At 33.9% G+C, this 14,515-nt stretch overlaps 1 protein-coding gene across 18 annotated transcripts in view; it reads left to right on the top strand.

The window, feature by feature from the left end:
- The window catches only part of Trip12 (thyroid hormone receptor interactor 12), a 147,086-nt gene that overhangs the window by 77,472 nt on the left and 55,099 nt on the right, over window positions 1–14,515 (top strand). For 17 of the 18 annotated variants that reach the window (XM_047544449.1, XM_047544448.1, XM_047544461.1 and 14 more), the window contains 3 exons: window positions 352–488; window positions 5,799–5,882; window positions 7,006–7,101. In XM_047544449.1, the coding sequence (XP_047400405.1) occupies window positions 352–488; window positions 5,799–5,882; window positions 7,006–7,101 (317 nt within the window). Of the gene's footprint in view, window positions 1–351; window positions 489–4,194; window positions 5,741–5,798; window positions 5,883–7,005; window positions 7,102–14,515 lie in introns of those variants that run through there. The other variant, XM_047544462.1, reaches the window with a different exon arrangement.

Genomic DNA, 14,515 nt, shown 5'->3' with positions numbered 1-14,515 from the left:
AATTGACATTTTAACTCCCAAGTAGGGCTATATTTTAAATCAGTTGAATTTTTCTCTTCAGGAATAATCATTTTCCCATTTAGTTGGTAGTGTTTGAAAGTCGAAAATTTCTGCCTGTAAGGATGACAACAGCTGCTAGTAACACAAAAGCGGGTATTGTGAATACACTATAACTTCGAAGAATTTTAAATATACAAAGTCTTGGTTGTTACACATAGTGATTTTCTGCAGCAATTTTTATTTAAAAAGAAGAAACTGGCTTTGTGCTTTATGAATCTGAGCTTTGTGTTGTCTATATGTTGCTCCTGGTTCACTGGTTATACTGCCTATGATGACATTTTTCTATTTCAGTCGGCGAGGCTCTGGCCTGGGCAAAAGAGGAGCAGCTGAGGCTCGGAGGCAGGAGAAAATGGCAGATCCTGAAAGCAACCAGGAGACAGTAAATTCTTCAGCTGCCCGGACAGATGAAGCTCCCCAAGGAGCTGCAGGTAGATTGGCACTTCTTAAAACACATTTCTATGTCTTATAGTTTTATTTAGACCTAAATGATTTTTTACCTGAATATAATGAAATGGAAGGAACATAAGTATGCTGGAAGTTACCACCAAATTTTTGTTCAAATTTGTTTTACCTTATAGACTTGGTATTTAGATTATTGGATTTGTTATTTTAAAATTCCCATTCAGTCCAAGTTTCTACAAATGATATTCAAGGGGCTTTCAGAAGGCATTAATTTGTTTATACTAAAGCTACTTACATATCGACTCATGCCTATTGATTGAAAGAATTTAAATTCATAATAAATGTAAGGGTGTGGCTTGAATTACTTAAAAAATAAGTGAATTTTAATTCAGAATTTTGTAACCCCTAAAAATAAGTATTCCATTTGTACTTAAGCTACTTTAATAATAGTATTTACTTTTTTCAAACTTCTTTTTGATCTTAGAACAATTAAGTTTTTTTTTTTTTTTTTTTTTTTTTGGTTCCTTGATTTAACTTTAAATATGTATCCATTGCCACTACCAAAACAAAACTAATACTCTTAGCTGTTAATTATGGCTAGTTTTAAAACGTAGTTTTTCATTGATGTTTCTTGACAGATTAAAAAAAAAACCTTATAATATATCATTATGGGCTTATGAGTATGAGTCCCTTAAATCAAGGTGATATGCACAGGTTTAGATTTAGGTATGTACCCACTTTGAACAAAGCTATTTCATGTACTGTGTTTCAGTATTAGAATATGTGCTAGTTTTCTTGTGTGTATGTGTGTTTTGGTACTGGGGATTGGACCCAGGAGTGCTTTACTACTGAACTACATCCCCAGACTCTCCTGCCCCCTCTCCCGCCCCTTTTTAAAGTTGTCTAGGGCCTCACTAAGGCTGTCCTTGAAATTGTGTCCTCCTGCTTCAGCCTCCTAAGTTGCTGGGCTCAGAGGCATGTGACACTGCCTTCTTGGCTGTACTAGGTTTCTTTTGTGCCTATGGTTGGTCATATTTCACAATGATTTGCCAGGAGGGTTCTGGTTTACCCACTACTGTTCTTATCCTGTCCACCTTAGCATTTTCTTTCTTTTTAAAAAATCATTACTCTTTTCCAGTTTGCATAGTAAATTACATGGTAGATTTATGTAGGGCATCTCTTCTTGGAGGGATTAATTTTTTTTCTCCTCATACCTTTTCCCTAGAATAGTCTGAAGTTAATTGATAAATATTTGAAAAAATACAGGCCATTTCACGTGCAATTCATCAAAGCCATTCATGTTTCCTTCCCACTGTTGTACACTTTCCAGTCTTTTAGTGTTTATTTCAAGTCTAAATATGAAAGTGTGGAGCATTTTCCAATTGGATGACAGAAATGGAGCTGCTGAATGTGTTGTTACAGGAGACTCTTTACATTAATTATAATAGCTAACATTTATAGAGCATATACTCTATTGCAGGTACAGTATTAAACACTATTCATATATTCTTGTTTACTATTAAAAGAACCTGGTGAAGTGTGAGTGCTGTTATTGCCATTTTATAAATGAGGAAAAACTGAGATGCATTGCTAGTTAAGCATGCCTAGTTTTTCAAGTTAGGATGTGACTCTCAAATCCAGGTCTTAGAAATCAACTGCACATTTATAACAGCTGTCTTTTCCTTGGAGTTACAGTAGTTTAATTTCATTTGAATGTAATTGAAGGCTAGAATGAGGCGGGGAGAATATAGTGTAAAATTTTGTTGCTGGTATATTACCTAAGAAAAAAAAAGCTTCAAGGGAATCAGGATAATCAGCTGTCTTCCTAAACACATGAATGTGTTTCACAGTCATTCGTATTTGAAACCACAATGTGATATAGGTATTTTTCAAGCTGCTGCTGATAAAACGTACATGTGGGGTGCTCATTGTTATTAAAGGATCAGTGGTTTCATTACATTTGCTGGATCCCTTATGGATCATAGGAATTCCTCTGCTGACTCAAAGTATTATAGGGAAAGGAGTGAGTTACTCATCAGCCTCACATTAAGTTCTTCCATGTATTGTGCTTTAGTTTCTCTGTCTATGAAAAACAAACTTCTAAATTAGTGTAGAGTATAGGTTTGTACTGGTGGCTTAGACTACCTTTTGATGAGTATCCAGTTCTCTGACAGTGCTTCTTCAGTTGGTATAAGACTCCCTTCCAAACAACAAAATGGCAAGGAAAAATAGGCATTGTTCTGCTGATCTGTCCTTTTGCATTGAGAATCTTCATAATTTCACAAGAAATGATCAGGGTCAAATGATAAAAGAAAAATCAGCCCAGTTTTGCAAACTTTTCTCTCCCTAATTACTTTTGTTTGGTATCACTACAAATTATGTCATGACCATATGACCTAATGATGGAGCCCATGATAAGGGATAATTACATTGCTATTGCCATTCTTCTAGCCTTATGTTTTTGTGACACCAAGGGTGAGGGTAGGGAGGATGACACACCATCTGTTGCCTCCTATACTTATGCATTTGGCAAAAGTTTGCAGTTCCTAGTAAGTAAAATCTAATTCCACAAGCTTTCCAATATCTTGTCTTTGCTTTTTGTGTAAGAGGTTGCATTGGTTAAAGAAAAAACACTTGGTGTTCTTTGATAGAATTTTTTAAATTAGTACCTTATTAATTATACATAATAGTAGGATTCATTATGCATATTCAGACATTCACAAAGCAGTTTGATCAGAATCATTCCCAAGTATATAACAGAATTTTTGTGTTCTGATTTAAACAATATTTTCTCCATTGTTTTAATTAAAGTATTTATTGTAAACTATCTTACATAGTGCTGTGAAAATATGGTAGGACTAGATGGGAGAAGTACCTGGCTTAAGGAAAAAGAAAGATGAATCCTCCTGAAAATCTGGTTACACTCACATTTTCACATTTGACTCTGGACAGATTTACACATGTGCTCAAGGAGGTTTGAAGTGATGACTAAAGAACTTTGTAATTGACTCCTTTTGATTGATTACATTTTCTTACTTGCTGGACTTCACAAAACGGCCTCTTCTCTCCTCTTAAACTGGCCTTGTCTTTGGACTAATTTAATTATCTTTTTTTTTTTTTAATATGCATAAAAGGAACAACAGTGGACAAATATTTCACACTTACCATCAAGAGGGTTGACAGAAGGATCCTTCTTTGTCTCTAGTAACTGGTTTTCTGTCAAAACTGGCACCCCCATTCCCACTGAAAAAACAGACTGCATCTCCCCCTTTTTGTAGTGGTTCTTTAATGGATTCCTGAAGTTTGCAACTCCACTACAATAGAATCTAACCAGCTCTTTTATGTGCTTTTGCAAATTTTATGTCTTGTTTAATTAATGTCTTTATGGCACTGCAATTTGAGATATTCATTATGAAAGTCATTAGTGTGTTTAAGAAAGTAAGGTAAAGTAAAACCTTTAATGGTTGTAGATCTATAGGACATTTTAAAGTAACATCTAATAAGCCCTCTTGTTAAAACAAAACAAAAAAAACACCCAAAACTTTAAAAACCAACATTATGTTAGTGAGATTTTGGTGGAGTTTTTTGTTTGCTTTTTAGTGTTCCAGAGTGTGGTTTAAAAAACCAACCATTTCATTTATTAAAACTTCGTATTTGCTTTCCACGTGTCAGGAAGAGTAACTTGAATAAACTCAATCATTATTGGTACCTAATACCAGTATTTGTTAACAGGGGCTCTGTATAATGTGAAGAAACAACTGTATTTGAATTAAAAAATTACTGCTGAAGAGTATGTTATGGATCTTAAGAGTACAGTCAGTGAAGTCAGACTGGGTTCAAATCTCTGGTCCATTTGGAGTTCTCTGACTTGGGCAAGTACACTCAAAGTCACAAAGCCTCAGTTTCTTCATATGCATGATGAATCTTAACACCACTTTCTATAGTGTGAGGAGACAATTTCTGCAGATAGTAAGCACTTAATAAATGTTGCCTATATGTGGCATCATACAGTGCAGTTACTGATTAATCTCCTTTTTCTTCACCAGCAGTATGGATTTTGCTAAACCTTCATAGCCTTTAACATGAGCTTTAACATTTCTGGTTAACCTGTAGCTCTAAACCATGAAGTCGTTAACTTTTTCTGTAAGTGGCAAGATAAATGTTTTAGACTTGATATGTTTTCTGTTAATTTACTTAGTTCTGTGATTGTATCATGAAAGCAGCCACAGATAGTATGTCAACAAATGAGTACAGTTATATTCTAATAAACTCATGTGTACAAAACCTTGGGATGGACTGGTTTTGGCCTTTGGGCCATAGTTTGCTGACCTTTGTTCTTTCCAACTCATAACTTTTTCTAAGAATTAAAAAAAAACTCACTGAAGTTACAAAAAATAACTCAATGGTGTGGGAAGAAAGGTATTATAAAAATAGAGTTGGTGACTGGTACATTGGCATCTTTTCCTTCAGAAAAGCTAATCATTAGATTCACTTATGTTATTCATGTGCCTCTTTAAAATAGTCTTTCTGGCTTGCATCCTATCACTATCTTTCTATTAAACAGGGCTTTTAAGGTATTGTGAGTTATGTGGTTATATGTATATAGATCAGTCATCTGTTTAAAAAGGCTTAGGACTCAGCTGACTGATGGAGGTACAGCTGACTCCTGGTTGTGCAGGAATGTAGTTTCATTTTTGGTCAGAGTTATAATAGAATTTACCTCTGTTAGCTTACGCTGGGTTTTTTGTTTGGTTTGGTTCAGGTTAGCATTCTGTAGTAGTATCCTTCTCAGTCTTAATTCTTCATTCTGCACTAAGTGTTGATATTCTTAGTTGCCCTCTTTTCCGTGCTTCATAGCAATGCTTTGCAGCCATCCATTAGTGGTAATATGTATTTCCAGTATTTTGTCCTAAAAATAAGAGTATATGATAGTTTTGTACTCCTGAAATTAGAACATATAAATGACTGTCAGCCGTTTATGAAATATCACAGTGGTCTTAGCAATGTTTACCTTAATTGACTTCTGTTAGATGAGTCCAGGATAAGACTTAATTCTAGAGGAGTTTCAAAGGCATGAGGAGTCTGTCAGAAGCCATATGTGAATAAAGTACAAAGGTTGTATTTTCATACTTGCTTAATACTAAAGTAGTTGAGTGCTGCTTTTGTTCCTAAACACTATAGAGTGGTGTCTAGAACAGCTGAGTGCAATAGAAAGGCAAGTTTAATTGCCTTTATTTATTGTAGTCTGTAAAACCTCAGTTTTTCTTTTTTAAAATAAGCCAGACATAATGAGTTTCAATGCTCCTCTCCTAACCTCACCTTCCCCTTCCCCCAAGCCTCTAGTTCTGTTGCAGGGGCTGTTGGCATGACCACCTCTGGGGAAAGTGAATCAGATGATTCGGAGATGGGACGATTACAAGGTAAAGACAGGCATTGAGCCTACAAGAAAGAGTTACTATGGGCTCTCAGTTACTACTGTTTTTTATTGAAATTAGTTCACATATGTTCATTTGAATATCATCTAGTAGTGCCTGCTTCTCAAAACAAAAACAAAAAATTCCTTCTTAGTGGTGATTTAATGATTTGGATTCTGAAGATAAGCTATCTGCATCTTTAATCATACTGTGTAACTATATAAAACCTTATGTATTTTTCATGTTTTTAAAATTGTCTTCATGTGATTCTTGTGCAACTGATTTTAATAACAAATTGCAAACAGTATATTAAGCTACTCCTTGGGAAAAAGCTTAATATATTGTTCCTGTATCTTGGAAGGAAGGTATTTTGATTTGAGTGTTTTGTTTTTGCCATGTTCTTTTTTCTTTTTGGTTACCTGCTTCAAAATCAGTTGTATAGTAGTGTATACATTAACTCCAGATTTTTAATATTGTAAGAACTTAATAAAAAAAAAGCCTTAAATTATGCATACATTACAACTATATGGCCATATATTTTTATCTCAGAGACTTGATTTATCATCCCAATGTGAGGCTTACATTGTAAGAAACATCATTTTTAAATCACTTTCACGTTGCTTTTAAATTCCTAGGGAAATAGCAACTATTTTTTGAGTAGGATTTTCGTGAACACATAGTTTTTCTTATTTTTGGAAGTTACAAACGTTTTTGGAGGGCCTCATGGTCAACATCTGATTTGGGGAATATTATCAGAGGAAAAGTGGGGCAAAGGGGTTTAATACATAATTTCCTCATAATATATACAACCTTGGTTTTTTCTTGGACTATTAAGACAGTTCCTCCTGGCACTGGGGTCTTAAAATTCTCCATAAAACTTTAAGATACTTGAAATCTGCACATGTATATTTTAATTTATGGCACATGTATATTTTATTTTGTTAATTATATTAATATACAAGGGTGGTCTTGGAAGTTTAACATAACTTCTCTTAAAATTCAGAATGGAAAGTGACATTGGCTAACTCAGTTATGTGGGATGAATCAGTTGCTTGGCATTCTTAGGTAAGATCAGTTGCATTAAATCAACTCAATTACTCCCCCTCCTCCGCCCTTCTTTTTTCTTTAGCTCTGTTAGAGGCCAGGGGTCTTCCTCCTCACCTGTTTGGTCCTCTTGGTCCTCGGATGTCACAGCTTTTCCATAGAACAATTGGAAGCGGAGCTAGTAAGTGAATACTTTTAAATTTTTCCTCCCTTGAAACCTCTTAATTAGTTAAGTGCTGTTTTTAATATTGATGTAAATAAGTATGAGGACGTTTTCATGAACTTGATATTTAAAAATAGGGCTTTTGCACATTCTCACTTTAAATACAGCATCTTCTGTACTTTTATTTTTGATTGCTGAGTCACAATCATTAAAAATTAGCCATATTTTATAGGAAGAGGGACTCAATTTGAACTGTAGAAAAGGAAAGAATTTACATTGAGTATCATGGTGGTGTTTGATTGCACAATTTCAGTTGTTTTTTATGGTTTGATAAACTTTAACCTGTAAGACAGTTGGAGATTTAATACAAACCTGAAAGATTTTTAGCAGAACTTCTGGTCACTAGACTCATATCAGATTAATGGTTTCTAATCCACAGTGGTGACTCTTGTGAAGTCCCAATTTTAGTAACTAAGAATAATTTTCACATTATTACAAATCAAGTTAAATTATTTTTATTTCAGAGTATTATCTTTAGCTTCCTTAAAATTTACACTTAATTTTTGTTAGAATTTCATTGATAATGTTTCCATAGAATCAGTGGGTTAATTTGTAGACTGAAGTCTTGCTTAATTTCAGAATTTCTGAAGTGTTATTGAAGCTTATTAGCTCTGACCTTATACGTGCCTTTATAATTTGCCATTAGATATTCCAATTTTTTTTTTTTTTTTAAGCGATGAAATGTGTGGATCTGCTTTTTTAGTTTCTGGCCTTAATATTTGACAAGGAAATTGATAAGAAGCAGCTGGTATTTTTGTTTCTCTTTAGTTTTGCTTTTGCTGCCCTGACACTCAAATCTCAGATAACATACCCTTCTGTAAAGTTGTCATTAAACTCTTGAATGTGGATATGTATTTACTCCTATTTGGGACGTGCCAGGATTGTACTGAATCCTATAAATATAATGTATCTGTCTATCTTATATACAAGATAAACAGCTGTTTTTCCCTGGAGCTTCATTCTAGAGGGTGACCCTGGCAACAAACAGTAAAATAGTAAAGTTTCAGAGACCTAAGTGAAGTTGCACAGGTCTGAGGGAAAGAATATGTGCACCCTAAACCCATAAATAATCACCAACCCATATGCAATTATTATTTTATAGCCTGAAGATTAGTTTTAAGTCAGTCGTAGGCATGATTTGATCTGCTTATATTTGAATTTATAACTAAAAAAAAAAAAAAAAAAAAAAAAACTTAGAAAAACATTGCGGTTAAGAAAAAGTATTTACTTGGTTCTGATGTCTCTATCCTCTCATAGGACATTTTGTTTCATTGAAACCGAATCAGAACAATTTGTACATTGCAGTCAATGGTTTCTTAAGTTTCTTTTTTTTTTTTTTTTTTTTTTTTTTTTTGATAGAAATTTTATTTATTTCACTACTTCATATATTTCTTAGAGAACTAGGAAGAAAAATGATGGCAGGGCCTACTAAGGGTATCGACATCAAATACCTCAAATCCATGTTTAGGATTGACTGTTACCCATGAAATCAAAGCATTAAATTGGAACCAGAGTAGAAAACAATATCCTTTCTCTTTGTGTCCTCAACCTGGCTTCAAAAAGTCCTAGTTCATGTCTAAATATTTAGCTTTATTCTTACCAACATCCTGTTCCCATATTGGTTTGAAATGAATCCCAAGTGTTATATACTTTTGTCTATAAACATTTTATCAATAGCTCAAGATACTGCTCCTTGAAATCCACATTACACACATACACACAAAGGTTACTGTTAATAATCACGCTTGAATAATTCCTTAATAGATGCACAGTGTCAAACTTTCATTGTTTAACATGTCTTAAGTATTTCTTTTAAATTGTTATTTCTAGAGGCTTTTTCAGATTTGAGTGATTCTTTTTTTCCACAGGTGAGGAAAGTCTATTCAAAAGTGATAGTGTGTTCTTATATTAAGAATTACGGGGGGCTGGGGAGATAGCTCAGCTGATAGAGTGCTTGCCTCGCAAGCACAAGGCCCTGAGTTCGATCCCCAGTACCGCAAAAAAAAAAAAAAAAAAAAAAAAAAAAAAAAAAAAAGAATTACGTATCTGATTGTCTCTTAACAATCTATTAAAACTCAATTTCAGGGTAACAGGGGTTAAAGAATAGAAATAATTTAGGTTGAATAATTACTCTTCATTTATGAGAAGTGAAGTAATTTAGTAGAAATATATTTTTAAAATCTTTCTCTTCTATATTATAGTCAATATAGGAAAAATTACTTTTTCCCTTCATTTTCCAGTTTTCAAAGTAGTGGTTTCAATGTCCTCTGTAGGTGCCAGACTTGATTGAGAGATATTTTAGGTATTTCAGTGACTTTCATTGATTCTTAAATTATTTCATCATCAGATGATAGGATCTTTTTGAGATGTTTTTCTGAATCTTTTTGACATTGCCTTAGCAGTTTTTGATAGCTTACTTGCTTTCTGATATGACAGAGAATGTACCAGGTTCAACTGACTTACTTTTCCCCATCCCTGAAATTGGGCCTCTTGCCACAGACTCCTGGTTTCTTCTATATGAAATGATATTTATAAACCATAGTCTGGGCATAATTATATTTTAAACCCCCACCCAAGTTTATACTGATCATGACAATTCAAATTTTGGACTGCAGGGTTTTTATTTATCTTAATTGCTACTGTATCTCCATTCTCCCATGATAAAAGTTTTTGTTTCCCAATGATAATGGCTTTATCTCACACTAACTTAGTAAGATTCCAACAGAATAATTGAGAACATTGAAACAATGTTTTATAGTTATATTTGCTCTTGAAATACAAGAATACTTTGTGATCAATTTTTTGTCTTTTATACTCATTTATTGGGATTCCTATGTTTGTTTATAGCAAAAAGTTGATTTGGTTCATTTGCGCATCCGAGCCCCCGCCATCCCCCAATTTTTTCCTCTTTTTCTTTTTGGTGCCAGGTAGTAGTACCTACTTGAGCTTCATCACCAGCCCTTTTCATTTTTTATTTCAGGACAGGGTTGCACTAAGGTGCCCAGGCTGATCTTGAACTTGGAATTTTCTTGCCTCAGCCTCCCAAGTTACTGGGATTACAAGTGTGTGCCACCATGTGTGGAGGTTTTGATGTTTAGGGATTGCTTTTTAAAATTTATTTTTTTAAATTGTGTAATATTTATATCGTTCTAGAAGTCAAATCTGCAAATAAGGTACATTCAAAAATTCTTTTGCTGTCTCTTTTCCCTTTTCCTTCTTCCACAAAATAATCTTCTAAGATGTATGGCTTGTCCTTCTGTTAGTTACTTTAAAGAACAACAACAAAAAAAATCCAAATTATCCACTCCTTACACTCTGCCTCTCTTAGATAAGAGAAGTAAACCTTGTATACTTTATATACTCTCTCAAGCTGCTCCTCATATATTGGGGGCAGGAATGAGATTCCCAGTTCCTTTTGTAAAATTGTCATATTGCTTCATTGTGTGGATATACATAATTTATTTGGCCACTCCCCACTGTTGAACATTTGGGTTATTTTCAGGTTTTTTTTTTGTTGGTTTTGCTATTGGTTGTGCTACAAATGTGATAGAGCTTTTTCATTTTTTCCTATATTCAGACTAGATTTTCAGAAGCTACATGGAAGTGATAAATGCATTCACAATTTTGGTAGATGTTGTAAATCTCCCACTATTGGAATTATACCCCCAAATTTTGTATTTCTATGGTCATGTGTGACAACAATATGGTGTCACACTTTTGGATGTTTGTTTTTTTAAATTTTCTTTTTTATTGAGTGATACTGGGGCTTGAACCCAGTGGTACTTTCCCACTGAGCTTACATCTTATGTTTTTGAGACCGGGTCTAACGTGCCAAGGTTGGCCTTCAACTTATCCTTCTGCCTCAGATTCCTGAGTTGTTATAATTACACTGAACTCAGTGTACTTTTGGATTTTTATGAAATACAGATGCAACATGGTGATTTGTAGTTTGGGATTAATCAAAGGATTTTTTATTTTTTTCCTCTTTGATTAACTTTTCCTTGTATATTTCTTTAAGTAACTACCCTAAAAATTATACCCTAAAGATTACATGTCCTTGTTTATTGTAGCCTACATTAAATTGATACTTTTTATCATACCCCAAACAGTGCAAGAACCTCTTTCCAGCTTTTATATTGTTGTTTTAATTTGTTAGACTTATACATGTATTAGAAACTTGATAAGGTACAATTGTTGTTTTAGACATCTATATTCGTTGGCCCACTAATTTACTCTTTCCAATACGCATTCCTTCTATCAGTTGATTCTATCAAGGATTATTTCCCCTCCAGCTCAAAAAACACTTTTTCAAATAATGCAGGATTGTTAATTTGGTTTTGTTTGAGAAATTCTTGATTTTCCTTAATTATTAAAGGATATGTTCCCCAGGTATAAAAATTCTTAGCACTACAGAAGTCTTCTGGCTTCTGTAGTTTCTCTTCAGCAGTCTTCTTGATCTTTAGAGAAATTTTTTCCCCTTTTTAAAAAAGATTTGCGGGCTGGGGAGATAGCTCAGCTGGTAGAGTGCTTGCCTCGCAAGCAAAAGGCCCTGAGTTCGATCCCCAGTACCGCAAAAAAAAAAAAAAAAAAAAAAAAAAGATTTGCTTTGTTAATTTTTTTTTTAATGGTTTGACTATGTTAGGATGAGGTGGCTTTTCCTTGACAATTTGCTTGGGATTTGAATGTGAGAGTTGGCATTTTCATTAATTTTGGAAAATCCTTGACTGTTACTACATAAAATATCGTTTTCTTTCATTATCTCAAACTATTCTGCTTTCCTTTTAAGAGTATCAAGATCATACATGCTCAGACTCTGTACTGTATTCAACCTATCTTTTGAACTCTGAGAATTTTTCTGTCTAGTTAAAAACTTCCTCTTGACCATTTTTCAAATTCAGTAATTTTTTCCCGTTTGTCTTCATCTTTTGTTAAACCCATCAGTGAGTTTTTAATTTCAGGTGTTTTTCCATTCTAGGTAATGCTTTGATTCTTTCATTGTAGGTTCCAATAGTGTTGAAATTTTATATACTGTTATTCCTGTGACCCCTTTTATTATTTATTTTGAAATAGGATCTTACTCAGTTGCCCATGCTGGCCTTCAACTTGGATCCTCCTGTCTTAGCGTCCCACGTAGCTGGATTACAAGTGTGTGCTGCCACAGTTGACTTTGTCCTTTCGTTCTAATGTTGGTCTTTTATTGTCTCTTTTTCCACCTCTTGTTCTCAGTCCCACATTTCTAGCTCTTCATAAATCTACATTTTGTACAAAAGAACTGAAGTGATCTCCACATGATGTCTTCTGCCAATGATGGTTTCTTCTTTTTCCTTTTGAAACATAAAGTGTCAAGAGCTAATCACGTTAACTCCAATCAGGACTTGAGTTTGCTTTTAACAGAATTGCAGTTTTAGTGTGACTCATTTCACCTATGTCTCATGACTGTTTGGTGTGACACCCCACCCCCACCCCAGGATTGTAATTCAGAAACTTGCAAATCTTTGTGCTCAGGGGCTTCAAGTCTGATAGGTATCTTGGGCGATCTGGTGCTAGCTGTGTGCATTTGAGGAAGGCCTCCTCTCACTTTGAGACTACACATTTATTTTCTGTTTATCAGAATGTTTTATGTAGCCCCTGTCTTTTTTCATAGTTCCAGAATTCAGCAAATAGGTCTGGTGGGGTCAGTTCAATTCAACATGTTAAGCTACTGTGACAGGAATCAGCAAACTACTGCCCAACTGCCAAATCTAACATCCTGCATTTTTAAAAATATAACCTGTGAATTAAAAATGAACTTGACATCTTAAGTGGCTAAAAACAATTATTTAAAGTAATTTGTGTCATGTGAAAATTAAAGTAAAATTTCAGTGTCCATTAAGTTGTTTTGGAACATAGCCATATTCTTTTGTTTACATGTTGTTTATGGCTGCTTTTGAACTACAGTACCAGGAGTCAAGTAGTTACAATAGAGGCAATATGGACTGCAAAAGTCTAAAATAATTAGCATTTGGCCCTGGATAGAAAATATTTGCTTGCTAACTCTTGACCTACAGTAGTGTTTCTCACAGAGTGTTCTCAGTTTTGGGTGAGGTTCCATGATATCGTTTCATGAAATAAGGTCAGAACTAGTAATAATAATTACTTAAGTTTATCTTATTTCTACTTTATTGATGTTTAAACTAATTTTGCAAAAGTATGTTGAGTAAAACTACTGGTCACATAATCAAAGTAGTGAGCCCAACCTGTCCTCAGTCATTATATTCTTCAATACTAGATTGAATGCAATCTTTCATTGCCATTCCAATAAAAAAATAATTCCAGTTTTACTCAAGGATGTACTTGATGAAACAAGTTCATTAACTGAGTTAGGTCTTTATTTGTGAATCCATGTTGTTTTAATAATCTTTGTGACAGAATGGAGTCCATTTTTCCATATATTTCATCTCAAATAGCATCACCACAGATTGAGTTTAGAAGTAGAGTACCCAGTTGTACTTTTTTAAGCCTCACATTAAGATGATTTGTCTCAGATATATAATAATGCTATCTTCTGTTTATTTATTTTTTAAATTTTTGGTACCAGGGATTAAACCCAGGGACGCTTAACCACTCAGCCACATCCCCAGCCCTTTTTGTATGTTATGTAGAGACAGGGTTTCGCTGAGTCAGTTAAAACCTTGTTAAATTGCTGAGACTGACTTTAAACTCATGAGGAGCCTCAGTCTTCCAAACTGCTGGGATTACAGGCATGCATCACTGCACCTGGCCTATTTATTTTTAATATAGTCATTTTTCACAAAATTCTGTTTATTAATCTGTAATGAATTAATTGGCAGATATTAAGTTTTTTTCTATTTTAATTCTAAGCACATTTTTAAAATATCAGTAGACAGCCCCCATAAATAAGTTTCTTATTAATTTTTAAGAGTATAAAATGGTACTAAGTTCAAAATCTAATGATCTGAGTTGGATTTGCTTTACGTATCAGGATATATTGTTTTAGTTTTGGCTTTCTTTTATTTTCATTTTGGCATAAGTTCTTTTTATCCCATATGGTATCGATGATATTGATCTTATATCGATGATATTGATCTTACTAAAGAGATTCATATACTTTGAATTGCCGACCCAGATATTATAAGACCCCTATTGCAGGGCATTGTGTATCAGTTTTTCCATTCTAGGTGGTTGTGCTATTGATACACTTGGTATGAATTGCTTCATCCTTTTAAAATGAAGTTAGAAGCAACTTAGAATTCTTTTGTTTTCACTACTTTTCATTTTTTCCCATCCACATTTATTTAAACACAAAACTTATATAAGTATTCTAACTGAAAGTATTTTCAGATCAACAAAAGACAGGTAGGCAGCAGTAATT

The sequence above is a fragment of the Sciurus carolinensis genome, chromosome 3 (genome assembly GCF_902686445.1).
Source record: "Sciurus carolinensis chromosome 3, mSciCar1.2, whole genome shotgun sequence".
NCBI classification, from domain to species: domain Eukaryota; kingdom Metazoa; phylum Chordata; class Mammalia; order Rodentia; family Sciuridae; genus Sciurus; species Sciurus carolinensis.
Note: the sequence above shows the minus strand (reverse complement) of the source record. Positions and strands in the feature narration are given on the sequence as shown.